The sequence below is a fragment of the Notolepis coatsorum genome (assembly GCF_963971535.1).
Source record: "Notolepis coatsorum genome assembly, chromosome: 14".
Classification (NCBI taxonomy): Eukaryota; Metazoa; Chordata; class Actinopteri; order Aulopiformes; family Paralepididae; genus Notolepis; species Notolepis coatsorum.
This window is the reverse complement of record NC_140178.1, coordinates 115,395,103-115,417,096: the sequence shown is the minus strand read 5'-3', so window position 1 is coordinate 115,417,096 and position 21,994 is coordinate 115,395,103. Positions and strand designations below refer to the sequence as shown.

At 44.7% G+C, this 21,994-nt stretch overlaps 1 protein-coding gene across 1 annotated transcript in view; it reads left to right on the top strand.

Moving 5' to 3' along the window:
- LOC311240729 (rho GTPase-activating protein 27-like) overlaps nt 1–21,994 on the top strand; it is a 218,618-nt gene that overhangs the window by 86,312 nt on the left and 110,312 nt on the right. Inside the window, exon 4 of the mRNA XM_084329302.1 lies at nt 21,280–21,501. Within this exon, the coding sequence (XP_084185428.1) occupies nt 21,280–21,501 (222 nt within the window). The remainder of the gene's footprint in view (nt 1–21,279; nt 21,502–21,994) is intronic.

Here is a 21,994-nt window from a genome sequence, read left to right as displayed (position 1 = left end):
CTCAGTAGCAGCAGTAGCGTCTGGAACACGCATATTGCAACATAGCAAGGCTAGTGTGCCTATTTCGCGACCCAAAACAAATCCCTGCTGTTTTATTCCGCAACGGGTCAAATGCATATAACATGCTTTGTAATCCTCGCCATTCCTTTATGACCATGTCGTGTTTAAGACCGGAATTAACGTTACGTTAGCATAAGCTAACAACAAGCTAAAGCCCTATTCAGAGGCTGAGCGATAGAGAACAGCAGAGTGGGGACTGGGAAGGAGGGAGGGGGGGGCAGGCATTCTCCCTTCTGTGTGTGTGCGTTTGAAAAGATATGATGTCAGACGAGTATATTATATTGATAGTAAATGTACTGAGGGTGGACAGATAATGTTGATATTTAAACATAAAAAATACAATACATAATAAATGTATGCATGATCATCACAACCACTTTTTATACTCCAAAAAAGGGCCATAAGGATAGTTCACATTGCAGGTTATCGTGATCACACTAACATATTGTTTCTGGAGTCAAAGACATTTAAGTTAAATGATCTTGTGGAATTTAAAACGGCACAATTAATGTATAAAGCAAAAAGTCATGCACTTCCAAGAAACATTCAAGAATTGTTCTTTGATAGGGAGGGGGGTTATAATCTGAGGGGAGAACACAATTTAAAGGTGCTAAACGTACGCACTAACATGAGAAAACACTGCATCTCAATATGTGGAGTGAAACTGTGGAACAGTCTTAATGTGGTGTTAAAGCAATGTCCAAACATGAGACAATTCAAACTGATGTATAAGGAAATTATGTTCACAAGGTACAGGGATGAAGAAGGGACTTGATATTCACAGGTGTTTACATTTTTATTTTGTTTCTATTTTATTTTATTTTATACATATATAGTTTTTGTTTTTGTTTTGCATATATATATATTTTTCTTTTTTCTTTTCTTTTCTTTTCTTTTTTATGTTTAAAATAGTACACTCATTTGAGTAGTGGAAAAGGGGTAGGATTAAATAAGTGTATACTTCTTCCTACTCCTTTTCGAACATGCAGATTGAGTTGTTTTTCTTTTTTTGTTATTGTTTGTTGTATTCATTGCATGTTCGAAATAAAGACTTAAAAAAAAAAAAAAAAAAAAAAAAAAAACATAAAACAATTGCAGGAACGGTTTGGGAGAGGAAGGGGTTTTAGGTTGCGTGTTCTAAAAATAATTTCCTTAAAGTTTAAAGCTCAATATATCAAAACGTGGCACTTTATAGTGAACGGGAGGTGTATTTGTATTAAAAACAATAAATAGTTTTTCATTTAAATGTCTGGAAGAGCTAAAAAAAATTCTTACCTTTTTTGAGTTGATCTAAATGTTACTGATTGTGTTAAATGGGCTTATGAGATAATCTCATATCGATTGCAGGCACCTGCATTGTATCGTATCGTGGCAGATATCGGCAAATATCGTATCGTTCCCCAACACCAAATCCCATAATTCCTTACACGTAACGTGTCTGGCTGTGTGACGTCAACTTGTCAGCATGAAAATGACAGCCAAACATGGCACTGCAACTAAATAACACAAATACAATAGGCACATTTGTGACTGTTACAAATATAACACGTTTTATACTTGTGCTACAAGATTTTGGCCTGTGCTACAAAACTATCAACCTCTGTAGCACCAGTGCTATGTGCAAAAAAAGTTAACGTACAGCCCTGACCATAAGGCCTATATGCATGTTTCTGATCTCCTTTGATAGGTAACAAGCTAGGACATGTGAATCCAGTGTAACACATCTATTACCATTCCAGAGTAAATGGAGATACAATGAAGGAAGACATAATATTTTTACCCTCCCAGGTACATAATCTTAATTTAAAAGGCAATATGACCATTATAACCAATATCCCATGGATAATAGTGTTCTCCTACTCCTTGACTACAAATGTAACTGTAAATGTGATGACAATACATTAAAAATACAACATTTATGATACCGTTTAAAAAGGTATACTCAGATGATGTAAATGTTTTGGCCATGGTTACCGTTTACATGTTGACTGTTTACTGGTAATTTTACTCCAAAACACTATTTATTTTAATACAGCCATGTTACAAAAACATAAATATCCCCAAAACATTGAAATAGTAATAAAAAACAATGAATATTGATCAATATGCATATTCAACATTCATATATGGGCCACATATCTTCTATACCATGTGACCTATCAATATTTTCAACTCAGTTAGACCTATACAATGATAGATTGCTTATTGGTTTTCAGAAAGATATTTGTTTATTTTGGAAAACTCAATACAAAACCCAAGGCACATATAATCACATCACATAATTGATTCAGGAATTCAAATTTGTATAATAAGTTCCGTCAGTACAGACAGTTCTCGGTCTCTATCCGTGGTGCTGTTGGCGGCGCTCTCCAATTGTCTGGGAGCCAAGACTAGTACGGACGTAAAAAAACAACAACATATATTATAATAATAATAATAATAATAATAATAATAATAATAATAATAATAATAATAATAATAATAATAATAATAATAATAATAATAATAATAATAATAATAATAATAATAATAATAATAATAATAATAATAATAATAATAATAATAATAATAATAATAATAATAATAATAATAATAATAATAATAATACAAAACCTACCATACTTGTTTTACTTAACTTTGACGACCGATGGGCTTAGTCTAATTTGTGGCTAGAGGACCGGGGAATGTAAACAAACATGTGGGTTTTCTAACAGCTATATCTATACTTTATAGTGTTGCTATCTGTCCATTCTCATTGTCAATTGAGTGCATAAACCGTCCCTTCAGAATGGCTTAAAGAAAAAATAAAATCCATCGGTAGGTTGTCATTTTATAGCGCCGTGAATATAAGCTTTATCGCAGATTTCGTATCATCTATTTTCTGGAAAGCTAGTTATAGAGCTAAAGGCTACTAACGTTATATTCAACGCCATTTCCGTTGTATATATGCTAATGACAGTTCTAGTTGTTCTGGTATGGACATATGAGAATATCTATCTTTCACATCAGATGGTTGGAATGGCCAGGGAGTCACAGTCATCCCCTGTCTAACGATTGATCCGATATTGTTGTGAAGGGCCAGATTAAACCGAATATATATATTTATTTATATATATATATTTAATTGTATTTGTATATTCTCTAATATTCCCTGATATCCCTTGTATATTCCTTGTACAATATGCATTGAATATCCATTCTAGCCTACTGAACATCCCATAATAGTCTCCATTCTACTATTGGTCGAGACCTTGGTGCCAGGCTGCCATACCCCTCAGACCCAGTTCAAACGTACCGCTCGACATGTACGAACAAGTCCTAGTTCCGCGTAGGAATTTGGCTACCGCACCGCTAATGGGACTATTTGTTCATAGTGCGTATATATACTGCGCTACTAAAGTAGGACTTTCTTTTCAGTCCAGTTTCTTACCCTCCAATAGAGTCACAGACGTAAAGCCTCCCCGCGACGCCACGTGTGGGAGTAAGGCCAAGTTCGCCTACCATCGGTATTGAGACATCGTGTATATTAATATTTGAATAGTCATATTTGGCACTATATCGTCGAGTTGGACGTAGTCTATTAAGCTAATAATAGTCTGTTAATATATAGTGCTTCGTGCGGTGAGAATACTACCGTAGTCAGTACCCCATCGTTTCGGGCAGAGAACTGGCTGCTTACCCAGGGTGGTTGACCCTATGTGAAGCTGCACCCGAGGAGCCCCAGAGCCGACGAGCGAGTGGACCTGTATACCGGATTATTCTACCGACGACAGCCCGCCTTCCCAGGCACGGATTATGCTTTGGATACTTTGATTATTCCATGGATAAAGACCCCCGACACTGCCGTGTGTTGGAACCCCCCCCCCCCCCCCCCCCCTGGAGAGGACGCAAGGTGAGGAGACGCTCTGCAAGACGAGGTCGCTTCACGTCTCTCCCCCGTGGACCGGAGAGAGCCGGCCCACAAAGAGTCCACCTGCTTTCATCTGTGGTCCAAGGATCGCCGGCGCATTGAACGGCACTACAGTGGGTTCACCTGGGATACCCTTGGCCGGACGAGGCAGCCGGATTCTACCCCCCCCCCCCTCCTACTCCTGTCGGCTTACAAGCGACCGGATTAACCCCCTCTAGTGTATCCAGCCTATAATCATTAAAGTATCATTGCTGTCATTCCTTAACTATTCCAGGTCGTATATTTACCACCTGCGCCTTCAGAGATTGGACATTCTCTATTGATATACCGACGAATACTCCTTGCCATAAAAGTGCATACTATTTCAATTCATAAATGTAATTAAGTGATTAAGTGCTTATTCTACACACCATCGCTGTGTAGAAATAAAGACCTGTTTCTAATTCGTACATTTGTGTTGGATCCGTTTCATCTACGTGAGAGTGTTCATGATAATATATTTATGCCGTGTACTGGGTGGCCGAATATTAAGTACAAAGGTAGTGGTAGTAAGTATCATATCTAGTAATACAGTCAGGGAATTGTACCCCTCAGTTACAATTGGTCCTTCGAGCCGGAGGGTAATTAGTGTAATATTAATATAGTGTTATTAATATTGAAATGGCCTATGATGAACACTCCACGAAACGATCCTCCTAACCAACGCCCGCAGCGCGAACGACGGCTCCCTCAGTACTTAGAGGCTTACGCTGTCAGTCAACAACCTAGTCTTCTACTAACAGTAAACGCGGTAAAACTAGAAAGTAAAAGTATGTCTAACCCCAACGCCCAGACTACCCCGACCATAGAGGCCCCTACGGGCTCTAATGTAACTGACCAAGTTCACGGTGGGGACCAGTGGGAACCAGACATGACTTCACACCCCGCCAGTACTGAAGAAGTAGTCCCCGATGAGTCCCGGGAGGAATACAACGCTACCGAGAGAGAACTCGGCACGGAAGAAGACGGGGAGAGCACCGAGGAGATAGAGCTCCAAGGCTCCGCAAGGAGTACCCCGAGGGAAGGCTCCCCTATACAACCGCCTTCTCCCAGCGAGGCAGAGAGGACCCTACAGCAGGCCTTCCTCATCAGCCTGAACGCCGCTGCTGAACGCGACTGACTGCAGATCCAGCAGCGAAGCGAACACGAGCAGATACGTCTAGAAATAAGACGCATTCAGATGGAAGAGAATGTGGCCCGAGAACGAGCCGGTGCTCAACGGGACGCAGCGCGCGACAGACAGCAGTCGCAACTAATAGAACAGCTGATCAGACGGACAACACCCTCTCCCTCCGCCAGAGGCTCCAGGAACTCGTCTAGACACACCTCCAGGGCGGCATCCCCTAGCCGAGTAAACAACCCTGAACTTGACCAACAGACGAGGTCTATACCCCCCACAGACCACCTCCCCCCACCGGTCCAAGCGAGACCTAGCAACCGGGAAGGAGCAGCATATCCTGTGGAGAGGCTAAACCAGAGACTACAAGCACTGGATGACCTAACTGAAGACGAAGAGGAAGAGGAGGAGAACCACGCCCGAAGACAGCACAGTACTCTACCGGACCAGGAGGTCCGGTACAGCCCAGGCTATACTCCCGCGGAGCTGCGCTACAGACCCCCGACTCTATACACGGGTGAGCACGACGCACGACCCGCACCGAGGAACAGCACCTGGACAAGCGGGCCATGGTACACTGCCGGTACCAGCCCATACCAAGGAGCGGGAGGAGACTCGCCTAGGAGGCCTCTCCCCCAACGCTCGCCGATGTATCCACAGTCAGCGTCATACATTGGCACGCCTATGGTACCCGACTTCACCCAAGAGAACCGGGCCCAGTATACAGAACTCCGCATGTGTCTGGAGACCATGTTGGTGGATGTATTGGATGAACGCCACAAATACGCCATCCTACTGAAGCACTTAAAGGTACCCCGCGCACATAATATAGCGCTCGCCTACGCGACTTCCACCACCCCATACACAGCAGCGCTGGTAGCATTGGACCAGAGGTATGGGCGCATATGGGATTACGTGATCCAGGAGATCCGACACATCGACCGCTTACCCCCAGCAATAGACAATCGAGCACTGGACGACCTGTCCATCAGAGTGCAGTCCCTGGTAGGGATGTTGGGAGCGCAAAGAGAGAAGGGGAGGCATGAACTTTACGCCAACTCAAATGTGGAAAGGATCCTGGAGAAGCTGCCGCCCGCTCGTCAGGAGCGCTTTAGGCGGCAGAGGGACCACAGAGACCCGAATGGCCCCGAACCGAACCTCCTCGATCTAGCAGACTTCCTGGCGAGAGAAGTCAGCAGCCTACGGCTAGATACATTCGGACGGAGCACCCCTGGCTCCAGAGAAGGAACCAGACGACTAAATGATGGAAGAAGATCGGTGACTGTGATGCACCAATCGGAGTCAGTACCGAGCAGCAGGAGCCACAGTACCCCCTCCAGAACGGAGAAGTGGAAGATAGTGTGCCCCTACTGTGAGAAAGAACACTGGCTAGCGCAATGTGACTCCTTCCCCAAGCTGAACGCGGAGGAAGCAGGTCAATGGATAAAGTCCAACAAGCGCTGTTTTCGCTGTGCGCGCTCACACATGGCAGCCGAATGCCGCTTAAAGAAAAGGTGCACCAAGTGCGATGGAGCCCATCTGGACATACTTCACGACAGTAACACACGGCGCCCTTCACCTGCACCATCCAGCCGCAAAGCGAGCGTCATGTACATCGATCCCGCCAGCAGCAGTGGAGCCCGAGTACTCCTAAAAGTAGTGCGTGTGACACTAAGCTACCAGAATAAAGTCCTGGACACTTACGCCGTCCTCGATGACGGGTCAGAGAAGACCCTGCTGCTCGCCTCCGCTGCGGCCCAGCTAGGGCTGCGGGGAAGCGAAACCCAAATGACAATTCGGACAATAAGACGAGATTTGAAGACGATAAAGGGCGAGAATGTCTCATTCTCTATCGCAGCAAGCGGCCAGCCTGAGCGACGGTACCAGATTGCAGACGCTTTCACCAGCCAAGAAATAGGACTGTCGCGGTACACATACCCCGTCGCCAAGCTGATGGAGAAATATGCACATCTGCGCAAGTTACCGATCCCGCTCATAGACAATGCTATGCCGACCCTGTTGATAGGCTCCGACCATGCAGACCTCATTGTCCCGATAGACCGGGTTCATACCGGACCCCGAGGCTGTCCTGCAGCAGTCGAGACCCGTTTGGGATGGACTCTCCAAGGCCCGCTCGCCAAATCTCTCAACCGAAGTACAGCCACTAGATGTCTCCACTCCCGAGTCACAGAGGGAGAAACCGCACTCCTGCAACACGTAGAGCGGCTATGGACCTTGGAACAAATGCCCTTTAAGAACGGAAAGAAATACATTCGCTCTAAAGATGACATTTACGCCATTCACCTCCTCGAGACAGGGACCAAGAGAGTCCCGGTCAACGGCGTGTTGAGATACGCCACGCCACTCCTGCGGCGAGAAGGAATGCCTACTTTCCACGCCAAGACAGACGCCACAGAACGGTACCTGCTGAACACGGAGCGGCGCTTAGCCAAGAACCCCGCCCAAGAGAGTGTATACCGCGCTGAGATTGAGAAGCTCATCACAGCGGGACACGTCACAAAGATGGACATTAAAGAGGCTGACCAGACCACTGAATCGTGGTACGTGCCCCACCACAAGGTCCATCACAACGGTAAAGACCGCATAGTATTTAACTGCAGCTACCAGATCGGATCCCCAAATCTGAATAAAGAGTTACTGCCCGGTCCCACACTCGGCCCCTCCCTACTCGGCGTTCTACTCCGCTTCCGCCAGGAAAAGGTGGCCATCAGCGGGGACATTAAAGGAATGTTCCTGCAGGTGAGATTAGTAGAGGCGGACAAGCCCCTGTTACGGTTCCTATGGAGAGAGAAGCCAGGAGATGAGCACCCAGCCATCTACCAATGGGAAGTCCTCCCCTTCGGAACGACGTGCAGCCCCTGCTGTGCGACGTTTGCACTACAGAAACATGTAGCAGAGGACCCAGCAGCGGACGAAGAGGTCCGACACAGCGTAAAGAACAGCTTCTACGTAGACAACTGTCTACAAAGCCTTTCAACCCAGGAAGAAGCCGAGGCTCTCCTGATTAAACTCCGCGCCTCATTGATCAAAGGCGGCTTTGATCTCAGGCAGTGGGCCAGCAGCGATCCGCAAGTACTGCGCAGCCTCTCCTCCGAGGACAAGGCAGCCAGCAGCGAGACCTGGATGGCTACAATCCCGGGAGAAGCCCAGGAGATGACCCTGGGATTGGTGTGGCGATTCAAAACAGATTCGCTTCACTACAGACACAAGCCCCTGACTACGGAGCAGGGAAGGCCGGCGGCGGCGCCGACCACCAGACGGAGTGTGTACACAACACTCGCCCGACAATATGACCCGCTAGGATGTATTCTACCGTACACCACCAGGGCAAAAATGATTGTACGAGCATTGTGGGACAAGGACCAGGGCTGGGACGACCCCATTCCCGCACACCTTGCATCCACCTGGAGAGAGTGGGAGATGGAGCTCCACTCACTCCCAGGCGTTAATATGCGCCGAAGCTACTTCCCACCCACGGTGAGGCCAGAGACATGTAAAATGGACTTACACGTCTTCAGTGACGCCTCAGAGGTCGCATACGGATCAGTAGCCTACTTGCGGGCCCAAGACCAGGGGGGAGAGATCTACACAGCATTTGTCCTCGCCCGCTCGAGAATAGCCCCACGCAAGCAACAATCTATCCCACGTCTAGAGCTCTGCGCAGCCCTAGCCGGAGCGCACCTAGCCACGCTCATCCAACGTGAGCTCACCATACCGGTGTCTAGAACAATCCTGTGGTCAGATTCCACGACGGTACTCGCCTGGATCAAATCGGACTCATGCAAGTACAAAGTCTTCGTGGGAGTCAGAGTCACCGAGATTCAAGACTTAACCGAAGAGTTAACCGGAGAAACAGAGTGGCGCTACGTTGATACAAAACAGAACCCAGCTGACGTCATCACCCGGGGGATGCCCCTGGATGACCTCACCCGTCGCAATGTCTACAGTGACGGCCCCGCATTCCTAAGACTCCCGGAAGGACAGTGGCCCATGCCTATCCCGAGGGAAGCAAGTCCAGAGGAGGTGGAAATTAAGAAGTCTGTGTTCTGTGGATTGAGCACCGTAGCCTCCACCGACCCTAACATAGATGATTGCACGTCCATAGAGAGTGCACAACAAAGAACATTCCTGCGGTACCACCCGGAGTGCAAGTCCCCCGCTGATATGTCAGCAGCTAACTACGAGGAAGCAGAATTGCTTCTACTGCAGCGAGCCCAGAGAGACTCGTTCCCCGATGAATTGGCCTGTCTACAGGGAGGAAAGCCTGTCCCATCCGACAGCAGATTAATTCATCTGGCCCCCGAGAGCGACGCTCATACCCTCATCAGAGTGGGTGGTCGCCTACGCAGAGCCCCCAATCTACCGAATGACATTAAATACCCGATCGTATTGAACAGCCGACACAAGGTCACAGAGCTGATTATAAAGAAATACGATGAGGATGTACATCACGCAGGAGCAGAAAGAGTCTTCGCGGAAATCAGACGTCGTTACTGGATCCTACAAGGAAGAGAGGCGGTACGACGCTTCCAGCGAACATGTCTAGACTGCCGCAAGTGGCGCGCGCAGCCCAGCATACCAAGGATGGCTGACCTTCCTCCATGTCGCCTCCGAATCGGTGACAAGCCATTCCACTCAACGGGTATGGACTGCTTTGGCCCGCTGCACATAAAGAAAGGAAGAGGAACCGAGAAGCGGTGGGGTATTGTATTCAAATGCATGACCACCAGAGCGATACACATCGAGCTTCTCCCGACCATGAGCACAGACTCATTCCTTATGGCCTTCCGTAGATTCACATCACGGAAAGGAAGACCGTCTACCCTATTGTCCGATCATGGGACAAACTTCAAAGGCGGCGAAAGAGAGCTGAGAGAGAGCTTCCAAGCTATGGGCCCAGAACTTAAGACCCACCTCGCTCCAGCACAGGTTGATTTCCAATTCAACCCCCCAAACGCACCCCACTTCGGTGGCACTTGGGAACGAGAAGTGCGCTCCATAAAGACGGCCCTGTACGCAGTACTTGGGGTCCAGACTGTGGCGGAAGAAGTCCTAATGACAGTCCTCACGGAGATTGAGGGAGTACTTAAATCGAAGCCCCTCGGATATGTCTCCAGTGATGTGGCGGATATCGACCCAGTTACCCCCAACACACTCCTGATGGGGCGGCTAGATCCTGCATTACCACAGACAATGTACCGGCCTGAAGAAGCGAACGGCCGACGAATGTGGAGGTACAGCCAAGTACTAGCCGGCAAGTTTTGGAACAGTTTCCTACTGCACTACCTACCGTCTCTACAGACCCGCCAGAAGTGGGTAAAGGAGAGAGACAATTTGACAGAAGGAACAGTCGTCATGATTATTGATCAATCACTGCCCAGAGCTATGTGGCCGGCCGGCCGCGTAAGCAAAGTGATCACCGGTGCCGACGGCAAGGTCCGAGCAGCTGAAGTGCTCGTCCAGGGTCGCACTTACACCCGTCCCGTGGCAAGGCTCATAGAACTGCCTCGACTCCCAGACACAATCGATGATGACCATGACCCTACAACCCTATGACTTTGTGAAGTTGACTGACCCCTACAGCAAACCCTTATGTGTAAATAGACAACGCGATTAATCTGTCTCTGTTTAACTGATTAGGTCTGGGACCTATTCAGGGGGTGGCTGTTGTGAAGGGCCAGATTAAACCGAATATATATATTTATTTATATATATATATTTAATTGTATTTGTATATTCTCTAATATTCCCTGATATCCCTTGTATATTCCTTGTACAATATGCATTGAATATCCATTCTAGCCTACTGAACATCCCATAATAGTCTCCATTCTACTATTGGTCGAGACCTTGGTGCCAGGCTGCCATACCCCTCAGACCCAGTTCAAACGTACCGCTCGACATGTACGAACAAGTCCTAGTTCCGCGTAGGAATTTGGCTACCGCACCGCTAATGGGACTATTTGTTCATAGTGCGTATATATACTGCGCTACTAAAGTAGGACTTTCTTTTCAGTCCAGTTTCTTACCCTCCAATAGAGTCACAGACGTAAAGCCTCCCCGCGACGCCACGTGTGGGAGTAAGGCCAAGTTCGCCTACCATCGGTATTGAGACATCGTGTATATTAATATTTGAATAGTCATATTTGGCACTATATCGTCGAGTTGGACGTAGTCTATTAAGCTAATAATAGTCTGTTAATATATAGTGCTTCGTGCGGTGAGAATACTACCGTAGTCAGTACCCCATCGTTTCGGGCAGAGAACTGGCTGCTTACCCAGGGTGGTTGACCCTATGTGAAGCTGCACCCGAGGAGCCCCAGAGCCGACGAGCGAGTGGACCTGTATACCGGATTATTCTACCGACGACAGCCCGCCTTCCCAGGCACGGATTATGCTTTGGATACTTTGATTATTCCATGGATAAAGACCCCCGACACTGCCGTGTGTTGGAACCCCCCCCCCCCCTGGAGAGGACGCAAGGTGAGGAGACGCTCTGCAAGACGAGGTCGCTTCACGTCTCTCCCCCGTGGACCGGAGAGAGCCGGCCCACAAAGAGTCCACCTGCTTTCATCTGTGGTCCAAGGATCGCCGGCGCATTGAACGGCACTACAGTGGGTTCACCTGGGATACCCTTGGCCGGACGAGGCAGCCGGATTCTACCCCCCCCCCCCCTCCTACTCCTGTCGGCTTACAAGCGACCGGATTAACCCCCTCTATTGTATCCAGCCTATAATCATTAAAGTATCATTGCTGTCATTCCTTAACTATTCCAGGTCGTATATTTACCACCTGCGCCTTCAGAGATTGGACATTCTCTATTGATATACCGACGAATACTCCTTGCCATAAAAGTGCATACTATTTCAATTCATAAATGTAATTAAGTGATTAAGTGCTTATTCTACACACCATCGCTGTGTAGAAATAAAGACCTGTTTCTAATTCGTACATTTGTGTTGGATCCGTTTCATCTACGTGAGAGTGTTCATGATAATATATTTATGCCGTGTACTGGGTGGCCGAATATTAAGTACAAAGGTAGTGGTAGTAAGTATCATATCTAGTAATACAGTCAGGGAATTGTACCCCTCAGTTACAATGAAGTTTGATCTATGATCTTGTTGAGATTGGTTGACTTGGCCCTCCAAACGTTGAGCTGATTGATTGATTGATTGATTGATTGAAAACTTTAAATTAACAGATTGCAGAATGGGTACAGTACAGCTCAATACACACAATTGTTAAGGGGATGCAGACCAGAGAAAGACCTTTGTCTTGTTTACATCAAGCTCCCTCTGTAGAGTTTGATTTTCCAAGACAATGTCCCTTAAGGATACACTTTGAGGAACCATCAACAATTTTCCTTTGTCATCTGGAAATATATCTACTGAATTGCCCAGCTCAGATTCAAGTTTCCTACGAATGTGCTTCCTTGTAGAATCTTGGAGTGTAACTCCACCAGATATCATGAAATATTCCAGTTTTGTGACCAAAGAAGTGACTTAAGTTGTACAATCATCTTGTTAAGATAAGATATTCCTTTATTGATCTCCTTAATTCAGGCATCATAGCAGCATGGGGGAGGGGATGTACAGGTAGTAAAAAGCAGTGTAAACAATATAACATATCAATATGCTTAACATAACATAATTAACTCTGGACATATGCATAATGGTCAACAAGGTGCGGGGTGAGGGTATTATGCCCTCTGTTATATTTGCCCTACAATAATAGTTACAATATATAATCTCATCCAATAATCTAAATCTAATCTAATATATAGTCTGGAAAAAAATGCTAAATATATGCAATATATAATCTAATAATCCAATCATCTAAATCTAATCTAATCTAATATATAATCTAAGAATGCTAAAAATGCTAAAAGCTAAATATATGATCTGATGAAGTATACAGTATTCACACAAGGTGCGGTATGCATAAGGTAGTATATTGTCCTTTTAGGTTCCTAGTAGTTGGATGTCTGGCAGCAGTTCACTGTTGTGGAGCCTAATGGCCGCTGGTATGAAGGACTGGCCGAGGCGGTTAGTTGAGTGTCAGGGGGGTATGAGTCTGTGACTGAACGTGCTTCTCATCTTGACTAGCTTGTCGTAGAGGGGGTGGGAGGGATTCTCCAGGATGGCAGCCAGCTTCCTTCTCATCCCCCTCTCTGCCACCACCTCCTGTTGGGTATGATATCAGTTCTGATATAATTGAAAAGGTAGGCTTCCCTTTCAATCCTTTTATACAGTTCATCACCATCTGTTTCTTCATCATTCTCTTTGTACTCAGGTGCCTTTTTCTTCATTCTGGTGTAATCCTTATAGCATGAACGATGATAGTGGGCCTCTGCAGCTACTATGTCTCTGCTTGTTGCTGCTAGAATCTTTTCATCTCCCTTTTGGGTTGCACATTCTCGTAGTGTTTGGTCAGCTCTGCGTTGAGAACCTTCTTCATCTTATCACAAAAAATGCAGATTTTATCATACACTCTTGCTTCTGATGAAGATCTCCTCCTTGGCCTTTTGATGTATCACCAGCTTCATCAGTAATGCTTTCTTTGAAGTCTCTCTTCATGGTGAATAGGCTTCGGCATTTTCGGTGATAGTAGATTCAATTTCTTGGGACTTCTTTTTCTCCCAAGTTCTTTCGCAACATCTAAAATAGGGGCATACTTTCTCACTGCTTCAAGTAATGTTTCCCAGGATGCATAGTCTTGAGGACTAACTAAATGGTCATCATCTTCTTTTGATGTGTCCTGGTGTATGATATGCTGTTTCTTAATAGAATCTCTGTGTGTATGGCTCTCCATTCTGATGCAAATTGATTCCTCACCTCACATTCCTTGATTCCTTGGTTCCTGACCTCACCTTCTCCGTAAAAACCTGCTCCATATCCATCAACAACCACTCTATCCTCCCCTCCCCCACAGTGAAAAACGTGGGTGTTCTTTTTTACCCCAAAATATCATTCGAATCACACATCAACAACATCACCAAGACATGCTACTCCGACACTGAAAAGCTGGTTCATCATTCATGCCCTTAGGGCTGGGCGATATGGCCAAAAACGTTATCGCGATAAAATTATTTTCATATAACTCGATATCGATAATTATCGTCGATATAATGTCTGTCAAATTAACTTCTTATGCCCGGCGGCGATGGACGGGCTATTAATAGCATAGATATATATAATAGACTTGTTTTGCTGCTGCGAATGTTGATGTCGTCATCAGTCCCCGCACATTAGCAGTTAGCCGACAAGCGGAGTATCTCATGACAATGTACTAAATATTACCCTAAAATACTCTCTTCCGCCCCAATATATTGAAACGACGTCCACTGTATACCCCACATTACTATAAACGTGGCCTCAGAATTCACGCCACACACATACTCGGCACGTAAATATATAAAATAGCGCCGTGCAAGCTAGTTATCCTAGCCAGCCTGTTGTTTCTAAGCGGTGTATTCCATGACAATGTACTAAATATTACCCTAAAATACTCTCTTCCGCCCCAATATATTGAAACGACATCCACTGTATACCCCACACTAATATAAACGTGGCCTCAGAATTCACGCCACACATACTCGGCACGTAAATATATAAAATAGCGCCGTGCAAGCTAGTTATCCTAGCCAGCCTTGTTTACTACTAGAGTCCTACCTCTCTACCCAGAGGTGCACCGCGGGTCTCCTTCACTGTCAGTGTGCGTGTGCTCATATCCAAGCTTGGAAAATCGATATATCGAAACTTTGCAACCACGTTTCATGTATTATTTCGAGGAAATAATTTATCGCGATAGTTATCGTTATCGTTTTATCGCCCAGCCCTACATGCCCTCATTTTCTCCCGTCCAAATTACTGTAATGCATTACTCATTGGCTCAACATCAAAATCCCTCCATAAACTTCAACTAGTTCAGAACACCTCAGCCCGCATCATCACCCGCTGCCCCAAATTCTCCCACATCACACCTGTCCTCTCCTCACTTCACTGGCTCCCTGTCAAGTATAGGATTGACTTTAAGATCTGTCTCCTCACTTACAAAGCCCTCCACTCCCTAGCACCTGATTACATCTACAACCTCCTTCAACACTACATTCCCTCCCGCTCACTCCGCTCATCCAACTTAGCCCTTCTGAGCACACCACATTACCGCCTTAAGTCCACAGAAAACAAATCATTCTGCTCCGCTGCTCCCCGACTCTGGAATCAACTCCCATTACACATGTATGTAATATAACATCTCATGTTTACTTTAAACGCAGTTTAAACAGATTATGTACTTTGACATCTTAACACATTCCCTGCCACGCAATTTGAGCATCTTACCATTCTCTACCAAGTCTATGGAGATGTTCACCTTCTTTGCAGGGCTATAACTTTTTAAATTGTATTGCTAAATTGACATTACTATGGCCCATTCAACATCGATTATCTATCGTTCAGGATGTAGGAACGTTTAACTTTTTCATTCATACAAAAATACCGTCTAGAACAGGGGTGGGCAATTATTTTTCCCAGGGGGCCGAATGAGCAACTGAAAATATGTTGGGGGGCCGGGCCAAAATTCCAAACTCAATTATGCATAATATACATTTTATTTCTATATAAAAAGCAGTAAATGGCATTGTTTTGACCCCTGGTAAGAGTGTATGTTATTATTTGGCAATTAAAAGGTGAGGTTAGCTTTCAAAAATATCATTTATTCAAATAGAATTTATTTCCAAAATGATAAACAAAATGTGAAACATTAATAACAAAGGGCATTTTGAGTTTCATATACTATTGAAACAAGGATTTTCTTAGCTTTCTAAAGACATCACATCATCTTATAGCAAAAATAAACAAGACATGTCACTGAACTGTGTAAAGAAAAGTGTCCCAGTTTTGTAGCCTTTTTTACTTTACATGCCTATATTAAACATTTAATGTTTTCAGAACTGTGCAAAAAAAAGAAAAAAAAATATCAAGTGTCCCATTTCACTTGTTATATTTCCACATTTTAGTGTTCTTCAGTTCTTTTTTTTCATTCAGTGTGAGAAATCCAGTCTCTGTTGAGCTTTAACAAGTCCATCAAAGTCAGGTTGCATGTCTGAGGTGGAGATGCGAAGCACAGTGAGAGAGGATCTGTAGGCTACCTGGACTTGGTAAACGTCATGACTGAGAATGTCTGTTCACATATGTAGGTGGATCCAAAGAGAACCAACATCTTCTGAGCATGTCTCCTAAGCGTATATTGTGCGTGTGAATGTTGACATGAAAAGAAAAGAGTAAAAAGATTTTTTTTTTTTTTTAGTTTTTTTTTTTTATCATGTAATCTTTGGCGGGCCGGTCAGAATCATCCCGCGGGCCGTACAATGCCCAGGTCTGGTCTAGAATATAAATATGTTTTTATCGTTTTCTGCAGTAATTCCTAGAACGTGAGATATAGGCATAAATGCATATATAGATTATCAAATGCCGCTTGTTGCCGATCCACGCTATATAAAAAATTTCAACTGTACATGATCCTAAACGTTATGACTGATCATGCGCGGATGAACGGAGGGGGGGGGGGGTCGTTTATAATTCCGTGATCGTCGTTAAATGCTTTATGTAGTATGGTGATATATTGATCAGAGCAGTTTGCATGGATAATAATAAACAAACAGGCTGAAAGTAACGTCAGCATTCTCTTACCGTTCGACGATGAGACTGGAGGAAAAAGATCCCACTTATTTGACGGCGATCGCCTAAATCCATTTCCGGTTTGTATAATCATAATACATGGCCAAATCGTATAGATTATTGCGCTATGGCAGCGATCGCTACACACGGACGTGTGTCTACAGTCCCGCAACAATATGCGAGTGGCCGGACGCATTTCGGAGACGCACCGAGATCGACTCGTCCATTTCCGGTTTGGCAACTCGCCGATCATCCACCAGGGGGCATTATTGAAACGTTGCAGAGTTGTGCCGGCTCACACTGCATCAGACCAGGCTCTGTGAGGGAAATATGAATAACAAATATGATCTCAATAACGTTGTATGCCGTGGATTGGCAGAATTAGCATGAACTTGAAACACGTCGTACGACGTTTATGGCGCAGGATGTGTTAATCTGCACAGTAACATGTTAACATCTTAACCTGCACAGTAACATGTTAACATCTTAACCTGCACAGTAACATGTTAACACATCTTAACCTGCACAGTAACATGTTAAAACATGATTCATTTATTAAAATGTTCCTTACACTTTCTCCTAGCATCACAATCATCCATGCTTGCTGAAAGAGGTGTGTGGCTCTAATGCAGTCCACTTTAGATGATGTGGAACAGTGGTTGGCTTCATATGGGTGGGTGGAGTCAGATGACAATAATTATAGATCTAGACAGCCTTGAAAAGTCATGTCCATGGATCGAATGGGATATCTTTATAAATTGTATCATAAATGTCGTATTCTTTTTGTATTTTCATCACATCCAGAGTTATATTTGTAGTCAAGGAGTAGGAGGACACATTCAGTTGCATTATTATCCATGGGATCTTGCTTATAATGGTGATATTGCCTTTTAAATGTAGAATATGTACCAGGCGAGGGTAAACATATTATGTTTTCCTTCATTGTATCTCCATTTACTCTGGAATGGTAATAGATGTGGGTTTACTTACACTGGATTCACATGTCCTAGCTTGTTACCTATCAAAGGAGACCAGAAACATGGCCTTATGGTTCAGGAGCTATCATGATTAATTTGGGGCATGTAATTTCGGACAGGAGGCCTGAAAAATATGATTGGTAGTGTTATAAAAGATGTGATAGCACACATTTGGAGGCAACTGCTGCATTGCTATCACATCTTTTCTAGCAGTAGGGGTGTATACCTTCTATCACATCTTTTCTAGCAGTAGGGGTGTATACCTTCCCAAAAATCACTATGAAATTTAGTCCCCCAAGATGGTACCCGTGGCCCAAATTTGGTGCCCTGGCTCATGGCCTAACACCTATACAACTCTCCCTCTCCCCCTGTCTCCCTTTGTCTGTGTCTCTCTCTCTGTCTCTCTGTCTCTCCCTCTCTCTGTATCTGGGTCATTGACGGATAAGACTTTTCAATAGGCCAATTTTAAAATACAAAAAATAAGTATATATTTGGCCATTTTTCAAACATTTGGAATGTAGTGTATACATGCATTTATGCAAAAAACCCAAATTAAGAGATTTGAGTGTTTTTAAAGTTGAATTAATAGGACATGGCCTTAATAAAAGTCATTTGGGGCGACCGTAATTTATCTCAAAATGTATATATTTCCTTAACATTACTAATATTTTAACAGGTATCAGTAATTAAATATACATCTTAAGAAAGACAGGCTTGTGTGCCCTTTAATTTTTTGTAAACCATGATTTCACAAGTTTATTCTATAATGGCAGTGTCTCCCTCGTAATGCAATTACAATACCCATATTTGCTCTAAAACCCATAAAACTGAATTAAAATGTGTACAAATAGTATCCACTTAAGCATAGTATACCAGTGATTAATATTTGAGCCAAAACTGATGGATATTCTATTTTGAATTTAGTACAGTTATTGACAATCATTGGTTACCCCGCATGACAAATGGTCGCCCCAAATGATGAGAGTAGTTAAAAGTCTATTTAAAATGTTACACAATGCAGTTCAGACAAAAGAAAACTGAACAATGTTTTTATTACAATCTTTTCAAGTGGTCAACAAAAATATTCTTCAATTCATTCAAATATCACAAAAGTAAAACATGTTAACATGCGAGGAGGAAGATTTTCCCACCTGCACTTTGGCGACCTGTACCGGCTTGGGTGTGCATATATTTTAATACAATATATATATCGAATTAAAGCCATATTTGTTGCGTGTCGATAGCCATTTCAGGTGACACAATCCGTTCAGCGGTTCTCGAGTTACATGCCGATATGTGAGGTGTGCGCCGAAGTACACAGTGTTGTACAAATACAACACCGAATCCCGGGGCTCTAGCTCCGTCAAACATTTGGCACGGTAGGTTACAAGCTTCGTCAGGAACATTCAAATATCACAAATGTTAAATACATTAAACATTCAAAAAGGTTATGTGCAATACACACAGGGGTGCAGTGCTGGGCATACGCAACGTTTGGGCTTCGTCACTGAGGCAGAATTGCGCGCATCCTATTATTATGCAAAGTCTAGGTGATAAGTGCCACCTAGACTGTGTGTGTGTGTGTGTGTGTGCGTGTGCGTGTGTGTGGAGTGTTGGGCGTGTGACAAAAGACCGCCCGTCTCGTCCCCAGCTCCGACTCATGAAAGAGGAGAGATACATGTATGCGCGTGCGCGCAGCGTTTGGCCTTGGCCCATATTACGACTGCACCCCTGAATACACATTACATGCTTCAGGAACTTGAACATTTCACAAATGTCCATTTTCATGTCCTCATATCATCATTGGTTTTGTCAATGTATGAGAGCGAGAAGGTGGGTTAAGTAGCATCACTTGTGATGGTAGTCACATTGGACAGGGATTAACAATTTAAGTCAATAATAAAAGGTAAACAGAGTTAGCTACAGAAACCAAACTAGCTAGCTCTTACCACATGTCACTATCAAATTCATCATCAAAATATAGATTTTCAGATAAAACGTATTATTCACAGTTTTGGGGCGGTCGTCCCACAAGACATCCAAAAGTGGCAAGTACATTACAGCAGTTAAAAAAGAGATTTATTTGCCAATATGAAAGAGACTTACTAACCTGCTAGTTGTTTCTCTGGGTCCCTCACATGTAACTGGCTGATGCAACATCCTGTCCTTGAGGTGGTTTCAAAATAAAAGTCCCACAATTGTGTTTTCTTGATGGTCGCCCCAGATGATATTTCATAAAATTAACATATGCGGACAACATTTGTTTGTATATTATGATGGAAGTATATGTGCAAATGCTTCATAATTTTGTCAATGAATGCAAAACATGTTTGAAATTATGCCAAATAGGGCAAGGGAAATATTTAAATAGATTTAAAGTGATTTTAAGCCGGTTGTCCAAATAGAAGTCAATGCTGGACGGTCGCCCCACATGGACATTTGACACTTCAGATAGCAGAAAAATTACCAATAACTCAAATGTTTGGAGGAGTTAGAGTGGGTCTGTATATGGGGAAGGTATTAGAGATACATGTAATCTTTTTATGAATTTTAATGTATTTTTTAAGGTAAAGAAATTCAGTGGGACAGAAAAAATAGGCGTCACGTCATTGACCCATCTCTATGTGTGTGTGTGTGTGTGTGTGTGTGTGTGTGTGTGTGTGTGTGTGTGTGTGTGTGTGTGTGTGTGTGTGTGTGTGTGTGTGTGTGTGTGTGTGTGTGTGTGTGTGTGTGTGTGTGTGTGTGTGTGTGTGTGTGTGTGTGTGTGTGTGTGTGTGTGTGTGTGTGTGTGTGTGTGTGTGTGTGTGTGTGTGTGTGTGTGTGTGTGTGTGTGTGTGTGTGTGTGTGTGTGTGTGTTAATGCATCAGTCAGGAGCTGGTTTTCTTCTCAGCTGCTACTTTCAGGAAGTGGCTGTTTGGAGACATATTATTATTATTATCTCCAAACAGCCACTTATTATTATCTATGAGTGATGTCATAGAGGTGTATAGAGTGATGTCATAGAGGTGTATAGAGTGATGTCATAGAGATGTATAGAGATTGGGGCGCCCTCGTGGCGCATACCATAGTGCCTCGAGCACCTACGCGGCCGACCCGGGTTCGAGCCCAGCTCCCGTTGTTATTTGTCGCATGTCCTCCCCACCTCTCCTCCCGTTCGCCCTCTCCTCTGTCGGTCCTGCGTGACCAATAAAGCTGTAAAAATGCTAAAAAAATATATAATAATAGAGATGTATAGAGTCGAGTGATGTCATAGAGATATATATTGTTCCACTACATCTACTGTCTGTCTGTCTTTAGTTTTTGTGGAGAATGTTAATCTTAACACCTGTCTCCCCATGTCTCTCTCTCTCTCTCTCTCTCTCTCTCTCTCTCTCTCTCTCTCTCTCTCTCTCTCCCTCCCTCCTCTCTCTCTCTCTCTCTCTCTCTCTCTCTCTCTCTCTCTCTCTCTCTCTCTCTCTCTCTCTCTCTCTCCAGAGTGCTAACACGGCCGTCTATGCCAACGTCACCGACTTGAAGAAAACGACGACCCCTCAACCCGTCTCTGTCACTGTCTCCTCCCCCACCTCTCCCTCCGGACACGCCCTGTCCACGCTTGACCCCTCCCCCTCTCCGTCTGGCCACTCCCCCTCCTCCTCGCTCTCCTCCCCTGGGCTGCTAGGCCCCGCCTCTCCACTCAGCCCTCAGGAGGGATGGCAGGTTGGTGTTTAGTTTAAAGTGTTTCTCCTAGACCTGGTATGGACTTGTCAGTCTGACATGTTGTGTAGGCGACTGGGGGGAGTTATGTACGTTGGCAAGGTCTTCATATTAACAAGCCAAATTAGTGGTGAATGGCAAATGGTGCATTTACTGTATATACTGTAGCGCTTTTATTTTATTCCTCACATTCACTCACCGATGGCGGAGGTGACCGCCAACCATGCAGGGTGCCAACCTGCTCATCAGGAGCAGTTAGGGGTTAAGCGTCTTGCTCAAGGACACTTCGACACGCTGCCCGGGAGGAGCGGGAGTCCAACCGGGAACCTTCCGATTGTGAGACGATCACGCTGCCTCCTGAGCCACTGTCGCCCTTTGTGACGTCACAGTGGGAGCACGCCTTTGTGACGTCACAGTGGGAGCACGCCTTTGTGACGTCACAGTGGGAGCACGCCTTTGTGACGTCACAGTGGGAGCACGCCTTTGTGACGTCACA